The sequence below is a fragment of the Pinus tabuliformis genome, chromosome Q (genome assembly GCF_031772625.1).
Source record: "Pinus tabuliformis cultivar Carrire ecotype Pingquan chromosome Q, CPIR1, whole genome shotgun sequence".
NCBI lineage: Eukaryota > Viridiplantae > Streptophyta > Pinopsida > Pinales > Pinaceae > Pinus > Pinus tabuliformis.
Genome location: NC_142296.1, coordinates 1,200,027,945 through 1,200,040,514, shown reverse-complemented (window position 1 = coordinate 1,200,040,514; position 12,570 = coordinate 1,200,027,945). Strand labels below are relative to the sequence as shown.

Sequence of the window (12,570 nt, the reverse complement as noted above, 5' to 3'; positions counted from 1 at the left end):
GATAGCTAAGAGATTCATGCTCGATGGAGTTCGAGATCATGTGGTATCCCACATAGCTGGCGAAGATATTGCCCGACAGATGTGGGAGGCATTAGCTATGCTATAGGAAGGATCTTCCGAGCAACAAAAGATGTACTTAGAGGATAAGTTGAGATGCACGAGGATGCAAAAAGGGGAGCGAGTAGACCCCTTCCTTACGAGGTTTCAGGATGTCCAGGTTCAGCTGGCTTCAGTAGGATAAACACCCCAAACCTCAGAGTTTGTACGATTAGCGCTAAATAGCGTTTCTGAAGATTGGCAAGTTTTCGTCTAGAGCATCCCGGGTAGAGAAAAACTGCCAAATTGGGACGTGTATGGGTTGATTTGTAGTAGGAGGAGATGAGGCATGATCTGGTGAAGGCCACTATTAGTGGCAATAGCAGCAGTGGGGCGAAAGAGGTGAAGCAAGAGGAGGATGTGGCCTTGCATCAAAGGGGCAACAAGAGCAACACAAAAGAAAGAAGGATATTTCGAAGATCAGGTGCTTCAGGTGTGGTGAGTTGGGCCACTACAACACTCAGTGTCCTCTCAGAAAGAAGGACAAGGAGGAGAAGCAGAATTAGCAACCTGCATCCGTAGAGATCAACCGACTTTCCTCCAGGTTGGAGGAAGAGTTTTCCATGATTGCTGAGATGCCTCTAGGGGTGAGGTGGGGCGATCTGGAATTGTAGCCCTAGAGAGCTATAGGTTGGGTAGGATCCTTGAGGAGTCCACCTCTTGGATGAAGACCTTGCTACAGGAGCCCATAGTCAGCAGTAGCAGGATGTATCAGTGGCAGTTGGTGCAGTCAGGTGCCAGAGTGACAAATGCAGTAGCTAGTAGCAGGTCAGAGACTAAGCAGTGCAGAGCAGAGTTGGCAACAGTGCAAAGTTAGCAGCAGCACAGAGGCTTCAGTGACAACGCAGAGGCTAGCAGTAGTCAAAACTCGGAAGACAGATACATCGTACTGAACACAATTGGTTCAATATTTTGGATGCTTTACCATTGCAGATGTTGCAGTTGCAACAACAACAGATGGGATGGGTTGTAGTGTAGATGCAGTGTTGGTAGCAGTTCAGCAGGGCCAACAACAACACATATGCAACTCATATCAGTTGCGCAATAGTTAGTGGGCAGTAGCCAGACATTTGCAACACAGCAAGAGATGGTGCAGAGACAGAGTGATGATTCGGCAAATTGCAGCACTATATCACATTCCTTGCTAAGAGAGAGTGTCGATATCTATAGCCTCGGATGTGCTCTTGCCTCGAGATTTTGTAGAGAGGCTGGGACACATGCATTCTCCAATACCCAGAAATCGTTTGGGAAAATTCCACCTGGAGATGGTTTAATTAAAATAATTAACTTTTTAAGTGGTTCCCTAAGTCTAAACTTAAGAAATTCGGTTAATTAAATGGTTTTAATTAAATCAGGTGTGAATCTTCTAGAAGAAGACGAGGATCAACTCCTAGTTGTAGAAATTTCTCATTTCCCACCCCGGTTTTCAGTTTCTCCTTATTTCTCCCATATAGTTAAATGCCCTTTCCCATAACCATACATTTAACAAGCTGAATTTTTTTTTTTGCTGAAAACACAAATTCTGGAAATTTTACAGAATGCTGGAAATTGCAGAAATAAAAATCAGCAGTAATAAACAGCCATTAAAACACATTTAAACACTGAGATTTTTGGTCAATGTGACCCTGCAAAAACCCCCTACAACTCTTGGGGAAAACCAGTTTGAGAGCTCTTCTTTATTTCTGGAAAATGCCTTTTTTTACAGTAAGAGAAATGTTCAGCAAAAAATCAACAAACAGACTTTTACAACTTATCTCAGCCTTGCTGAAACTCAGCCTTGCTGATACTCAGTCTTGCTGATACTCAGCTGCTGATACATCGCTGCTGTTGCTGATACACTGCTGCTGTTGCTGATACACAACTGCTAATACACCGCTGCTGTTGCTGATACACAGCTGCTGATACATCGCTGCTGTTGCTGATACACCGATGCTGTTGCTGATACACAGCTGCTGATACACAGCTGCTGATACACCGCTGCTGTTGTTGATACACAGCTGCTGATACACCGCTGCTGATGCTGATACACCGCTGCTGTTGCTGATACACAGCTGCTGATACACCGCTGCTGATACTCCGCAGCTGTTGCTGATACACCGCTGCTGTTGCTGATACACCGCCCAGAAATCTCCCTTGCTCTCTTTCTCTCCTTCTCTCAATCTGCTCATGAAAGAATTGAATCGAATGTGATCTTTTCCTCCTTTTCCTCCCTTAATATAACTCCAAGTGACTTTTGGGTGATCTCTAAATCCAATGGCTCAAATAGATTTAGATCAATGACTGAGATTAAATGCTCATTTAAATCTCACTTTTTATTTTTTAATTCACCCCACTTTAATAAAGACCCACTTAGTCATTTATTTCCAAAGTCACTTTTCCTTTCTAATTTTTCATTGACTTTATAAAAGTCACTTTAAAATTAGACTTAGTAACTTTATCACTTAAAGTCACTTTTAAATTAAATTTAACTTTATAAAATTATAAAGTCACTTTAGGAGAAAAATTAAATTCTTTTGGACACTTTTCCCTAGGCCAAAGATCAAAGCCTAAGGGAACCACTTGTCCTCCGGTACCAAATTTCAACACTAGTTAATCTTAGCCCTTGATTATGTTTTAATCTTGGCCGTTGGAGCTCCAATGAGAGATTATAAGAAGGAGTTCGATGGGCACAGGGAGAACACATCAAATGAGAGATCAGAGATCGAATTTCTCAAGAATAGTAGCGTTGAGTTGTAGGAGTGAGATCAGGTGATCTTCTTACAGTGAGGGGCAGGGATAGTAGTTCTGAGGAGAGTTTTTCTAGATTTGGAGAGTGCAAGGCAGAGAAGGCATATAACAGTTCAGAGAGACAACACATTTCCACGCAGAGGCAACGCAGAGCTTCAGAGGGAGTTCGAAATTTAACTAGGAGAGTTGAGATCTAGTGCTAGAAGCTGGGGTGTGAGACAAGAGGGCCAGAGGGTCGAATTTCCAGATAGCAGGAGATCAGAAGAGGATGTGACGCAGAGCCCAGCAAGTGTGACGCAAAGTTGTGTAGAATTGACGCAGAAGCTGCGCAGAGACAACGTGGGACTAGCCAGACTGTCCCTGATCAGTGTCGGATCTCCCGAATCAGTGTGAGATTTTTCTCACTAACTCTTTGCCAGTTTTTCTTTGTATCAGATAGCCAGTTTGGGCATCCAACGATTTGTACTCAGATACTACTGCATAATAATAAAACCCTTAGCTGCTGCACTGGTTTTCCCGAGTTTGGTTTTTCCGGGGACATTGTCCAAAAACAACTGTGTAGATGTGTGTGTGTTTATTTCTGTCCAGGGCAGTATTTAGTTTCCACAATATTTTATTTTGTGTAGGCTGCAGTGTATGTATTTTGATATTTGCCGTAGAAAACTGCAAGTAATTTAACAAATAGGAGAAATATCATCAGTTTGCTGCACTAGGAATCAGGTCACCGATGTTTCACATATATCAACAAAAAACACAAAGGAAGATCCTTCTATCATCCTCTCATCATCATTTGGAAGATGGGCTTAAGGACTTCAATACCATATTGCAATGTATATGCATTTGATTCTTGAGAAATTCTAGCAATTGGCTTGATCAAGGATCTTCAAGTTTGCTTGGCATCTCATCCAGATGTCTATGGATATAGTGGTGTTGGACATTCTTATGGCTTAGGGAATGTTGTTATCAAGGAAATGTGCTTTGGATATTGGGGGGCACATTTAGATGGATTTTTCATATGCCACCATCTTGTTAATTTTTCATCAATTGTTCTATGCTGCAATTATTACTTCAACAATATCCAATAACATCCAATTTAACAATTTCCACTTCTTCTATTTAACTAATGACAGTAGAGCAAGAGTAGATAGAACAATTATTCAAATGCACAATGAAAGACAACCAAGAGACAAGAGACACAATATTTGGATGATGACCAGGGAAAAACCCCACTAAGGGGAAACTGGAAAACCCTTGCAAATCTTCTTCTATTAGATTTTCTTCAAATGTTCAGTAGAGAGAGTACATCATCCAAGAGTCAAAGTCAAACTTTGACTAGCCAATGTCCAATATCCAAATATGCCAAACAAATATCAAAGTCAGAGACAAAGGAGAGAGATGAAGTCAATAATAGTAAAATCTGATCCTTCTGCAAATCTGTCTCGATCAACAACAGTCAACAACAACAAAGTCAACCCTAATTAGTGAATGGTCAATGGTCAAGGGTCAAAATAGTCCTCTAGCAACTTGGTAAAGGGCAGCCAAACTCGACCTCAAAAGCTAGTCAAAGTCCCCTCAAAACAGTCAGTCAAACTCTGCACTTTTTGCTGTGGTCGGCCCTGAGGTCAATGCTGGTCAACTAGCCCAGATTTCATCGATCTTTGTGCCCTCCAATGCAGCCTAAAGAAATAGAAAAATTCCACCCAAGAACGCAATCAAAGGAGGTCAAATACACCCAAGTCAATGCTGGTCAATGCCTTGCAATAAGTATGAAATTCAGCCAATTTGAAACAACCACCTGTCCCTTTGCACGTGTGAGAGATTCCTTCCAATTCTGAGCTGTACGAACCAATAGAATGAGGAGAGAGAATATATCTTGTGAGTTGATGAAGTGCTCGATGAGGAGGACTCATCTTGTATTTATATGCAACTTGAGGGGTGTCATTTTTCCCATGAGATGTGTCATTTGACCTAAGGCCGACCTGGAAAGTTTTGTATTTGTGGGCTTGACCTTGAAAATCCACTTTTCCTTATTCGAATTGAGTGCTTCAAAAGTCAATTTTGGTCCTCTCGAAAAGAGGAATTCAATGCAATGATTATCTCCATCAAATGAGTTGTTCAAAGTGGAATTTGGCCCTAGTTGCACAGTTTAACACATCCCAACTCTATTTAGTGAGAATGTTACGTTGTACAAGGAACCTTTTAGGCCGAACCATATTGAAGATTCACGGAAACTCGAAGGTAACCTTTCTTGTTCAAAAGAATGTGTGGAACTATATACTGTATTTGCACCGAAGCCAACATTAAGGACAAATGTTGACAAAATGTGGAAAATGAATTTCAATGGTGCAAGTTCCAAACAAGTTAATTGGATAGGTATACTGCTAACTTCTCTTATAAATAATTTCTTCGTTTTTCTTATAGATTGGAATTTGAATCTACTAACAATGTTGTCAAGTATAATGCACATTTGCTTGGTTTGCTAGGGGATCAAATCATTGAAGAGAGCTTAACATGAAGATTCATGCAAGAGATTGTTACCCATTCTTAAGGGTAATGCATACGATACTTTGCCAAGATTTTCTAGAAAAATATTCAATAAAAGTAACATGTAGAAACCCTGACAATAACCATTCCATGCAATAGCCATAAAAAGATATTAAAAAATATAGAATACTTACAAGAAATGAATGAACCAATCCTTTATTACCTTGAAATGATGTCTCCACAACAAGAGAATGTCTCCAAAAGCAAAATCTCCACAAAATATCACATCTCCACAAAGATACAAGACTATTTCAGCTAGGCTGAAATCTTTCAAAAAGGCCGGACTGATCCATAAGTGATGATGAAAAGACAAATGAGGTGACTTCTATTTATATGAGGTTGACCTCAACTAATTTTTGACTAATGAAGCCCCTAAGACAAGTTTGACATAACCTTGGATTACAAGCCAACCCACTAGCTAATTGACAAAATAAATCGTAATTGCCTACACATTGGAGCCGTAGCCTGTAGAAAAGTTGACGTCATGCCCTTTTAGGGCTCCAAATGACATGTTATGGTGAAGTGAGGTATGAAAAAGTTTCATAGTGTCAGGGTCATCCAAAATTTGAGGAATATCCCTCAAATCCTCCTTTGGTGTGCCATCATGTCATCTCCATGGGTCTCCAACTATCAAAACAAGGCCTCCTCTCTCCAGCATTAGGGCTTCTCCAAGTGCAACAAGCCCTCCCAAGTCTCTCAATGGGAAACCATCCTCATCTAGGCTCTGAATCAAGTCTCGCCCATCAGGTTGTGTCAAGGCCAACTTGGGGGCATGTTGGGTCCAGTGGTGTCATCATGAAGAATCCTCTATGCTAAGTCAAAATAGACCAACGTCCTGGATCCTAAGGGTGCTCTGAGACATGCAACATTTGCTCATGTCATCAGGAGGTTCAACTCTCTCAATGATGTATCTGTTGAGGCATCTATCTCTTTGAAGAGGCCTGGTTACCTGTGGAGTGGGTGCCCTCAAGGCCTGGGTTGCTTTGGACCACCTGAAAAAAAAAACATGAACTCAAGTGAAAGCAACCATTAATCAGAGAATAAGATCATATGTGCATGTAAGTGGACCAAACTTGAATGTTAAGGGCATATTAATACTTCAAACAAGGATCACCTTTCGATATCTAACTACACCAAGTCCCGTAAAGGTGTTCCCTACCTTGATAGAGATGGCCAATAGTCAACTCTATTAGGTGCTTCCAACCCTCAAAGGGTGTTGAATTTTCCTTGGCACTTCAGATTCAGGTCTATGTCTAAAACACGATCACAAACACACTAAAATTCCATAACACTAAGCACTTTGCATAGCGGAAAATGTACAACAGTGAATCAATGAAGTACACAAGAATTTTTGCAAACCGAAAACTTATTTTATTACAAGTTTAATAAAACAAACATAGGGCTCTCGTACTAGGGATCATGGCCCTTCCAATTAGCCCTGATATAAGGAAAACTAGGGCATGATGTCAACAATGTATGAAAACCAATCTACCCTTGAACAAGACACACTTGACTTGCTGAAGGAGATCTCACACCAGCCATTTCAGTCCACGTACCTTGAACAATTGGCATGTCCTTTGCCACCTATACTTGCAGATGATACTGTCGCTCCAATACCTCTGCCACTACTGCTCACAAGTTCTTCTGCTACTCTAGAATGGCTTTCATTTTCAACTCATTACTCTACCTTTAACAGTCCACTTGCTCCACCAAGGGTCATTGTACTTAAGCTCGGCCAAGCTGCCCACTAACTGTCCACTTGTTCCACCAAGGTGATTGTACTTAGGGCTTACATAAACAACCCTCTCAACAACCCCTCAAATACTCTTAGTGACTGCTCTTATGGCACACATAAATCTGCCTCTTAACAATGATATAACTCTTTTTATGAGAGATTCTTCAGCGTAAATCACATAGAATATCATTTGATTTACGCTGAAGAATCTCTCCTAAATTGATATGGATCACAGAAGCCTCAATTCGACAATGATATAACTCCTTTAATATCACAGTCCTTAGGCTCCAAAAGAACTGTTGTTCAACACCTTATGAACAAACCTTCCAAACTTAGCAATTTTATCAAACATAAGACCATAAACATACCTGTTTAGAAACTCAGCATAGCCTCTAACACTCCTCGGTTTTGGGCATGTACTTTGACAAAGATTGTCTACCTAGGCATAGTCCTCTGTGACCACTACAACTCGGATCTCCTATTGTTACCTCAGTCACAAAATAGAGCCTCAAACGTTGTGATACCTCCCCTTCTAGCCTCTGAAACTCCTTCGCTGTTTCTTGAGAGAACTCGGCCTTAAGTCAGCCTAGTATTCCAACCTCAACAAGGGTTTCGACCCTCTCTTTAACAACTGTTTTCGATTTGGCCAGGTCACAGAGATTACCACAAAATTACTTCCATGAGCAGCCCTCCTTGAATTTGTTCAGACAGATCACAAGCTAAGAGACAAGGCTCGTCCTTCTTCTCCTTGCTAACTCAGGTCCTTAGGGTCAGCAATCTTCTTGTGTAGTCTTCTATTCATGAATTGCAATTGTAGATGATGGCAAATGAACTCACATTCATCTCCACTTATAGTGTTTATGGGGAGAACATTAAACCCCAAGGGTCGTGTCTTGTAGGCCAAGCCGACATGGGCCTACACATAAAAACCCTACTAACATAAGAAATAAATCCTCTTTCATTTGTCTTTCACCACTCCATTGAAGCCCTAGGTTCCCCTTTGCCCTTCAAATGCAAAGATAGACTAGAATGAGGATGCAAATGAAGTTAGATTGCTTCAATGAGATCACAAAAAATGCTCCAATATGAATAATATAAATCCACTTGTAATCAAGATTACAAATTATTATTTCTTAGTACAAGATCACAAAGATGCCAATAACAATTAGTGAAGCACTTAAAGATTAACATAGTGAAACAATGATGTCAAATTGATTAGATGTGATTATTAGGATTTTCTTCCACTTATGTAATATAGAAATTGTAAACAAGTGAAACCTCAAGATAATGATATAATGAGATGAGATTGCTAACAATGTTTTTAAATGGGAGAATGTGAGATCATTAGATGCCATCTTAATAAAAGGAGTCAAGTGTTGTTAATTTTATTTTTTGTAGGTTAGGTCAAGGATTCAAGTGGAAGAAGAGCTAGATCTAGGCCCTTGAGGGTAAGATCTAGTCTCTTGGAATTTTTTGCAGGGTTTCCATGGAAGAATTTTTAGAAAATCAAAGAGCTGAAGCATAAATTTTTTTGGAGCAAGGGTTTCAAGCTTTTCAAGGCTTCTAGCCCCAGTTTTGCCTTCCTAAGCCTCAACATCAACCTCTCTCGCTCCAACGTCTTGGTTTCTAGCCCTCCTAGGGCTAGCCATGACCCTTAGGGGCTGCGGCTTCCCTTCTTTACCCTAGCCACAAGCCCAAAAGGTTTTGCGACTTGCTCTTTTCCTCTCGGCCTCCTTCCCTCTCGGCCTTCCTCCCTCCTCCGTCCTCCCTCGACCTTCCTCCTCAACCCTCTTCTCCCTCTCTCCCTAGGCCATAGCCCTCTAAGGGCTTGCAACTCCCTTTCCTTGGCCTTTAGGCCATAGGCCATAGGCCTTAGGGCTCTTCCTAGGCCTCTAAGCCTTCCATACCCCCAATGCTAACCTCATTGGGCATAGCGTTGCCTCTTTGAGGCCCTATTCTTCATCTTTGGGCCCCGATCTATCATCCTAGCCCTTTTATGCACGGAAATTCGCCTCCCTTAGCCTTGTTCTCCATTTTTTTGGCCTCTTTTGCCTTAAATTGACCTAAAACCTTAATTTGAAGTTTTAAGGCTAAATACTTGGTGGTTTTGCAAGCTTAAGATATCAAAATTCACATTTTTCAAATGGCAATGTGATCCCAAAATTTCAACGAATTTCAACCATGGGATCTTCAAGGCCTTGGGCCTAGGGTTTGACCTCTAAACTCTTGTTTTGCTTCAGTTTTACAACAGTCAAATCACTAATATCTAAGCCCTAAAATCACATTTTAATTGGCCAAAATTGATTAGAATTGCAAAATCTAACTTTCCACAAGTTTTGGCCTCTTGGGCATCTTTAATTTGACCTAGATCTTTTAGCTTGCTGGGATTTACTGCATAACTGTGAAATTCAAGTTTGAAATATTTTTGAGGCATATACTTGATAAGGATTAAAAAAAATTGAATTTTTAGTTTCCGGCAAAAACTTACTATTTTTAGACATTTTGGGCAGCATATTCAGTGTTTTTAGCTTGCTGATTTGTGACTAATTTACTGCTGCAATTATTTTTGTTAGTTCTGAAATTTCTTAATGACACATCATAGAAGCCCTAAAAGTTGAAAATTTTGAGTTCTAGTGCATTTTTACTATTTTTGGGCATATTGACCATCTATTTTTGGCATCTTTAGCTTGCTGATCTGTGGTTGTTTACTGCTGTAAACTAACAAATCAGACCTGAAATTTCACTGAATACATCATTATAAAGTGGGCTAAATAAGTTAATTTATATTTGCTGGTCATTGAGAATTTTTGTGTTTTATGTCTAAGGCAAATTTCATGATTTGAAGTGGTTTCCTCACTACTGTTATAACATTGATCAAGTCTGAATTTTCTGAATATTTACTGCTGATATAAATTGTCATAGATTTGGAATTGGCTTATCTCATCTCTGCACTTAGAATCTGACATTGATTTTGTTGATTGACATAATATCTTGTGTTAATAATCATTGGTGGATAAAGTTGGTTACTTGAAATTTACACTTGTATCTCTTAGCACTTATCTTGTTTAAGATTGCATCACAACATTGTTAAGTACTCTTGCATTAAGATAAATCTCACATAAGTACTTAAGTAACTTAAGCAATCTTAACTCAAGATAATCTCACCCATAATCTCGTGCATAAAGCATACTAGATTTAGATTGCATTAATAATTGACCTCCTAGCATAAGCTAGGTTGATAGAAACATAGGGCAACCCTTCTCACTTAGCTTGAGGGGCCTCGACAACTCTTCGGTGGTTAACACGGTGACCTTGTAGTCGTCAGAGCCACAGTCTCTGTAGCACCAGAGGCATCGGGTGATAGGATCACAACATAAGGTATCGTTAATTAGGCCCTAGCCTATTTCTTGTTGGCCTCCTTCCCACAACCTACCTTGGAGCCCAACTTCAAAATAGTTAAAGGAAGGTTACATCTAGATTAGGCATTTAATTAAAAATAACCAAGATCTCTGCATCACACATAGGTCATAGGTTTGCGTATCATTCAGGTTAGTCAAACATCTTAAGCAGCGGGTGTCCATCCAGTCGTTTGGTTCCATTTTATCATAAGCAAGACTTTATGACTCCATTAAGGCATTGGTCTCATATTTTAAAATTTAATCTAATCAATAATTTTGCTCGAATTCAACCAATTGGCTAGGCCACTCATCCATGTCTCCCAAACAAGTTGGTTCTCAACTTGTTTTCCTTCATCTCATTACATAGGGACTATCCCCCATAGTCTGCTGTTGGGAGACAACTAGAACAGAGTAGGTGGGGATCAGTGTGACAACCCTTGTCCTGAGCGTTGTCACGGTGCTTGTACAATCCAGGTGACAACACCTCCTAATGTGAGATTTTAGGACTTCATCTCAAGAAATTAGGGTGTGTGGTAACAACGATAATTGATTTCACTGGGACCGCACTTTACTATGTCAATGAAAGGCTTGATGCAATCATGATGCAAAATGTCTATTTCAATCATACTACTATTTTTTATTTTAGTTAAGCTATAAATTTTCTAGGTTGTAGAGAGTTTGAAAACCATAGTAAGTGTATATAAACTTTCATATCATTAAAATTAGACTACACAAGAACTAGAAAGTTCAGAATGACATACATTTTAAATATAATTTTTAGCTACTACATTTGTTATCTAATTTCTATGAAGTTAGCTTGCAATGTGAACTATGAATATCCATCAAGAAGCTAGATTTGTGCAGTTTGAAAAGATTTCTTGGAACCTCCTCCTTTAATAAATATGTTTCATATAGAAACAATACTAATGCATTACAATTTTTTTTTTGTGTGCATGCATACATGCCTACAAAAAAAATTGAGAGTTCTTGATTTTATTGGTGATTTATTGTCTATATCCATCCTTTCCCAACTAGTTTGGTAACTAAGTATGAATTTGTTTTTTCTTTCCCCATCTCAATATGGGGGCAATGGAAAATTTGATCTCTTAATGAAAACATAAAAGAATTGATTAGGAAAGGATTCCCTATAATTTAGGACATATAAGCTCAAACATCAATATTTATGAAATATTCTTGGATGTTTCTCATGAGGTCCTTTAAAATTTTAACAATTCACCTTTTTTCCTTTAGAAATAAACAATGAACAATGGATATCAATATGATTAATTATTCAGTTGTCTCAAGAGTCATTGTGGATATTTTGTTGATGAACGTGTCAAATTTGGGACTACTCTTAGGCAATAAAGCTTGAATTCCTATCACTGATAGACTTCTTTAGGAGTTTATTAATGAAAGTGAAAGCAAAACTATTACATTACAAATTATACATTTTTTTGTTAAAATTTTAATGTCATTTTTTTCCAACTCATGTCTTGTTTCACTCAAGTATTGATGTGTTATATGTTTAGGTATCGATGGCAATGCGAACACTTGGTAAAGGAGGAGTGCAAGTTGCTTGGTAAGAGATGCAGTTAACTATTTCTTTTGGAATATCCATTGAGATTATGTTTTATTTAATAACATAGTAGTCCAACACCTTTAATTTGTAGCTTAAGCCATTATGAATTTTGATGATATTAGGTATATCTCCCCTTTGTGTTCGTCTTTGTCATTCAATATTTAGGGGGAACCTTAGCATGGGACTTGAAGAATTTGGTCCTTACTATGTTGGTATACATGAAGTGGACTTAGTCTTTAGTCTTGTAGTAAGATCTCATCTTGTAGTACAGTTTTCCATCTAATCTAATGTTTATCTTATTGTGTCGAAGTATATTTGTAGCTCCTATTTGGAATTGGATTTCTAGCCTAGGGAGTTATATTAGCTATCAATATAAAAATTGCCCTCCTAGTTAAGGCTCTTAGTTATTTTGGTAAGACCAAGTTGAGTTTTCTAAGTTGCTACATTTTTGAATTTTCTTTTAGAAACTCTTGCGTCTCTATGGTCGAAGT

At 39.0% G+C, this 12,570-nt stretch overlaps 1 protein-coding gene across 1 annotated transcript in view; it reads left to right on the top strand.

Moving 5' to 3' along the window:
- The window catches only part of LOC149224089 (Tryptophan/tyrosine permease), a 359,744-nt gene that overhangs the window by 49,034 nt on the left and 298,140 nt on the right, over window positions 1–12,570 (top strand). The window contains exon 4 of the mRNA XM_089388076.1: window positions 12,030–12,079. Within this exon, the coding sequence (XP_089244202.1) occupies window positions 12,030–12,079 (50 nt within the window). The remainder of the gene's footprint in view (window positions 1–12,029; window positions 12,080–12,570) is intronic.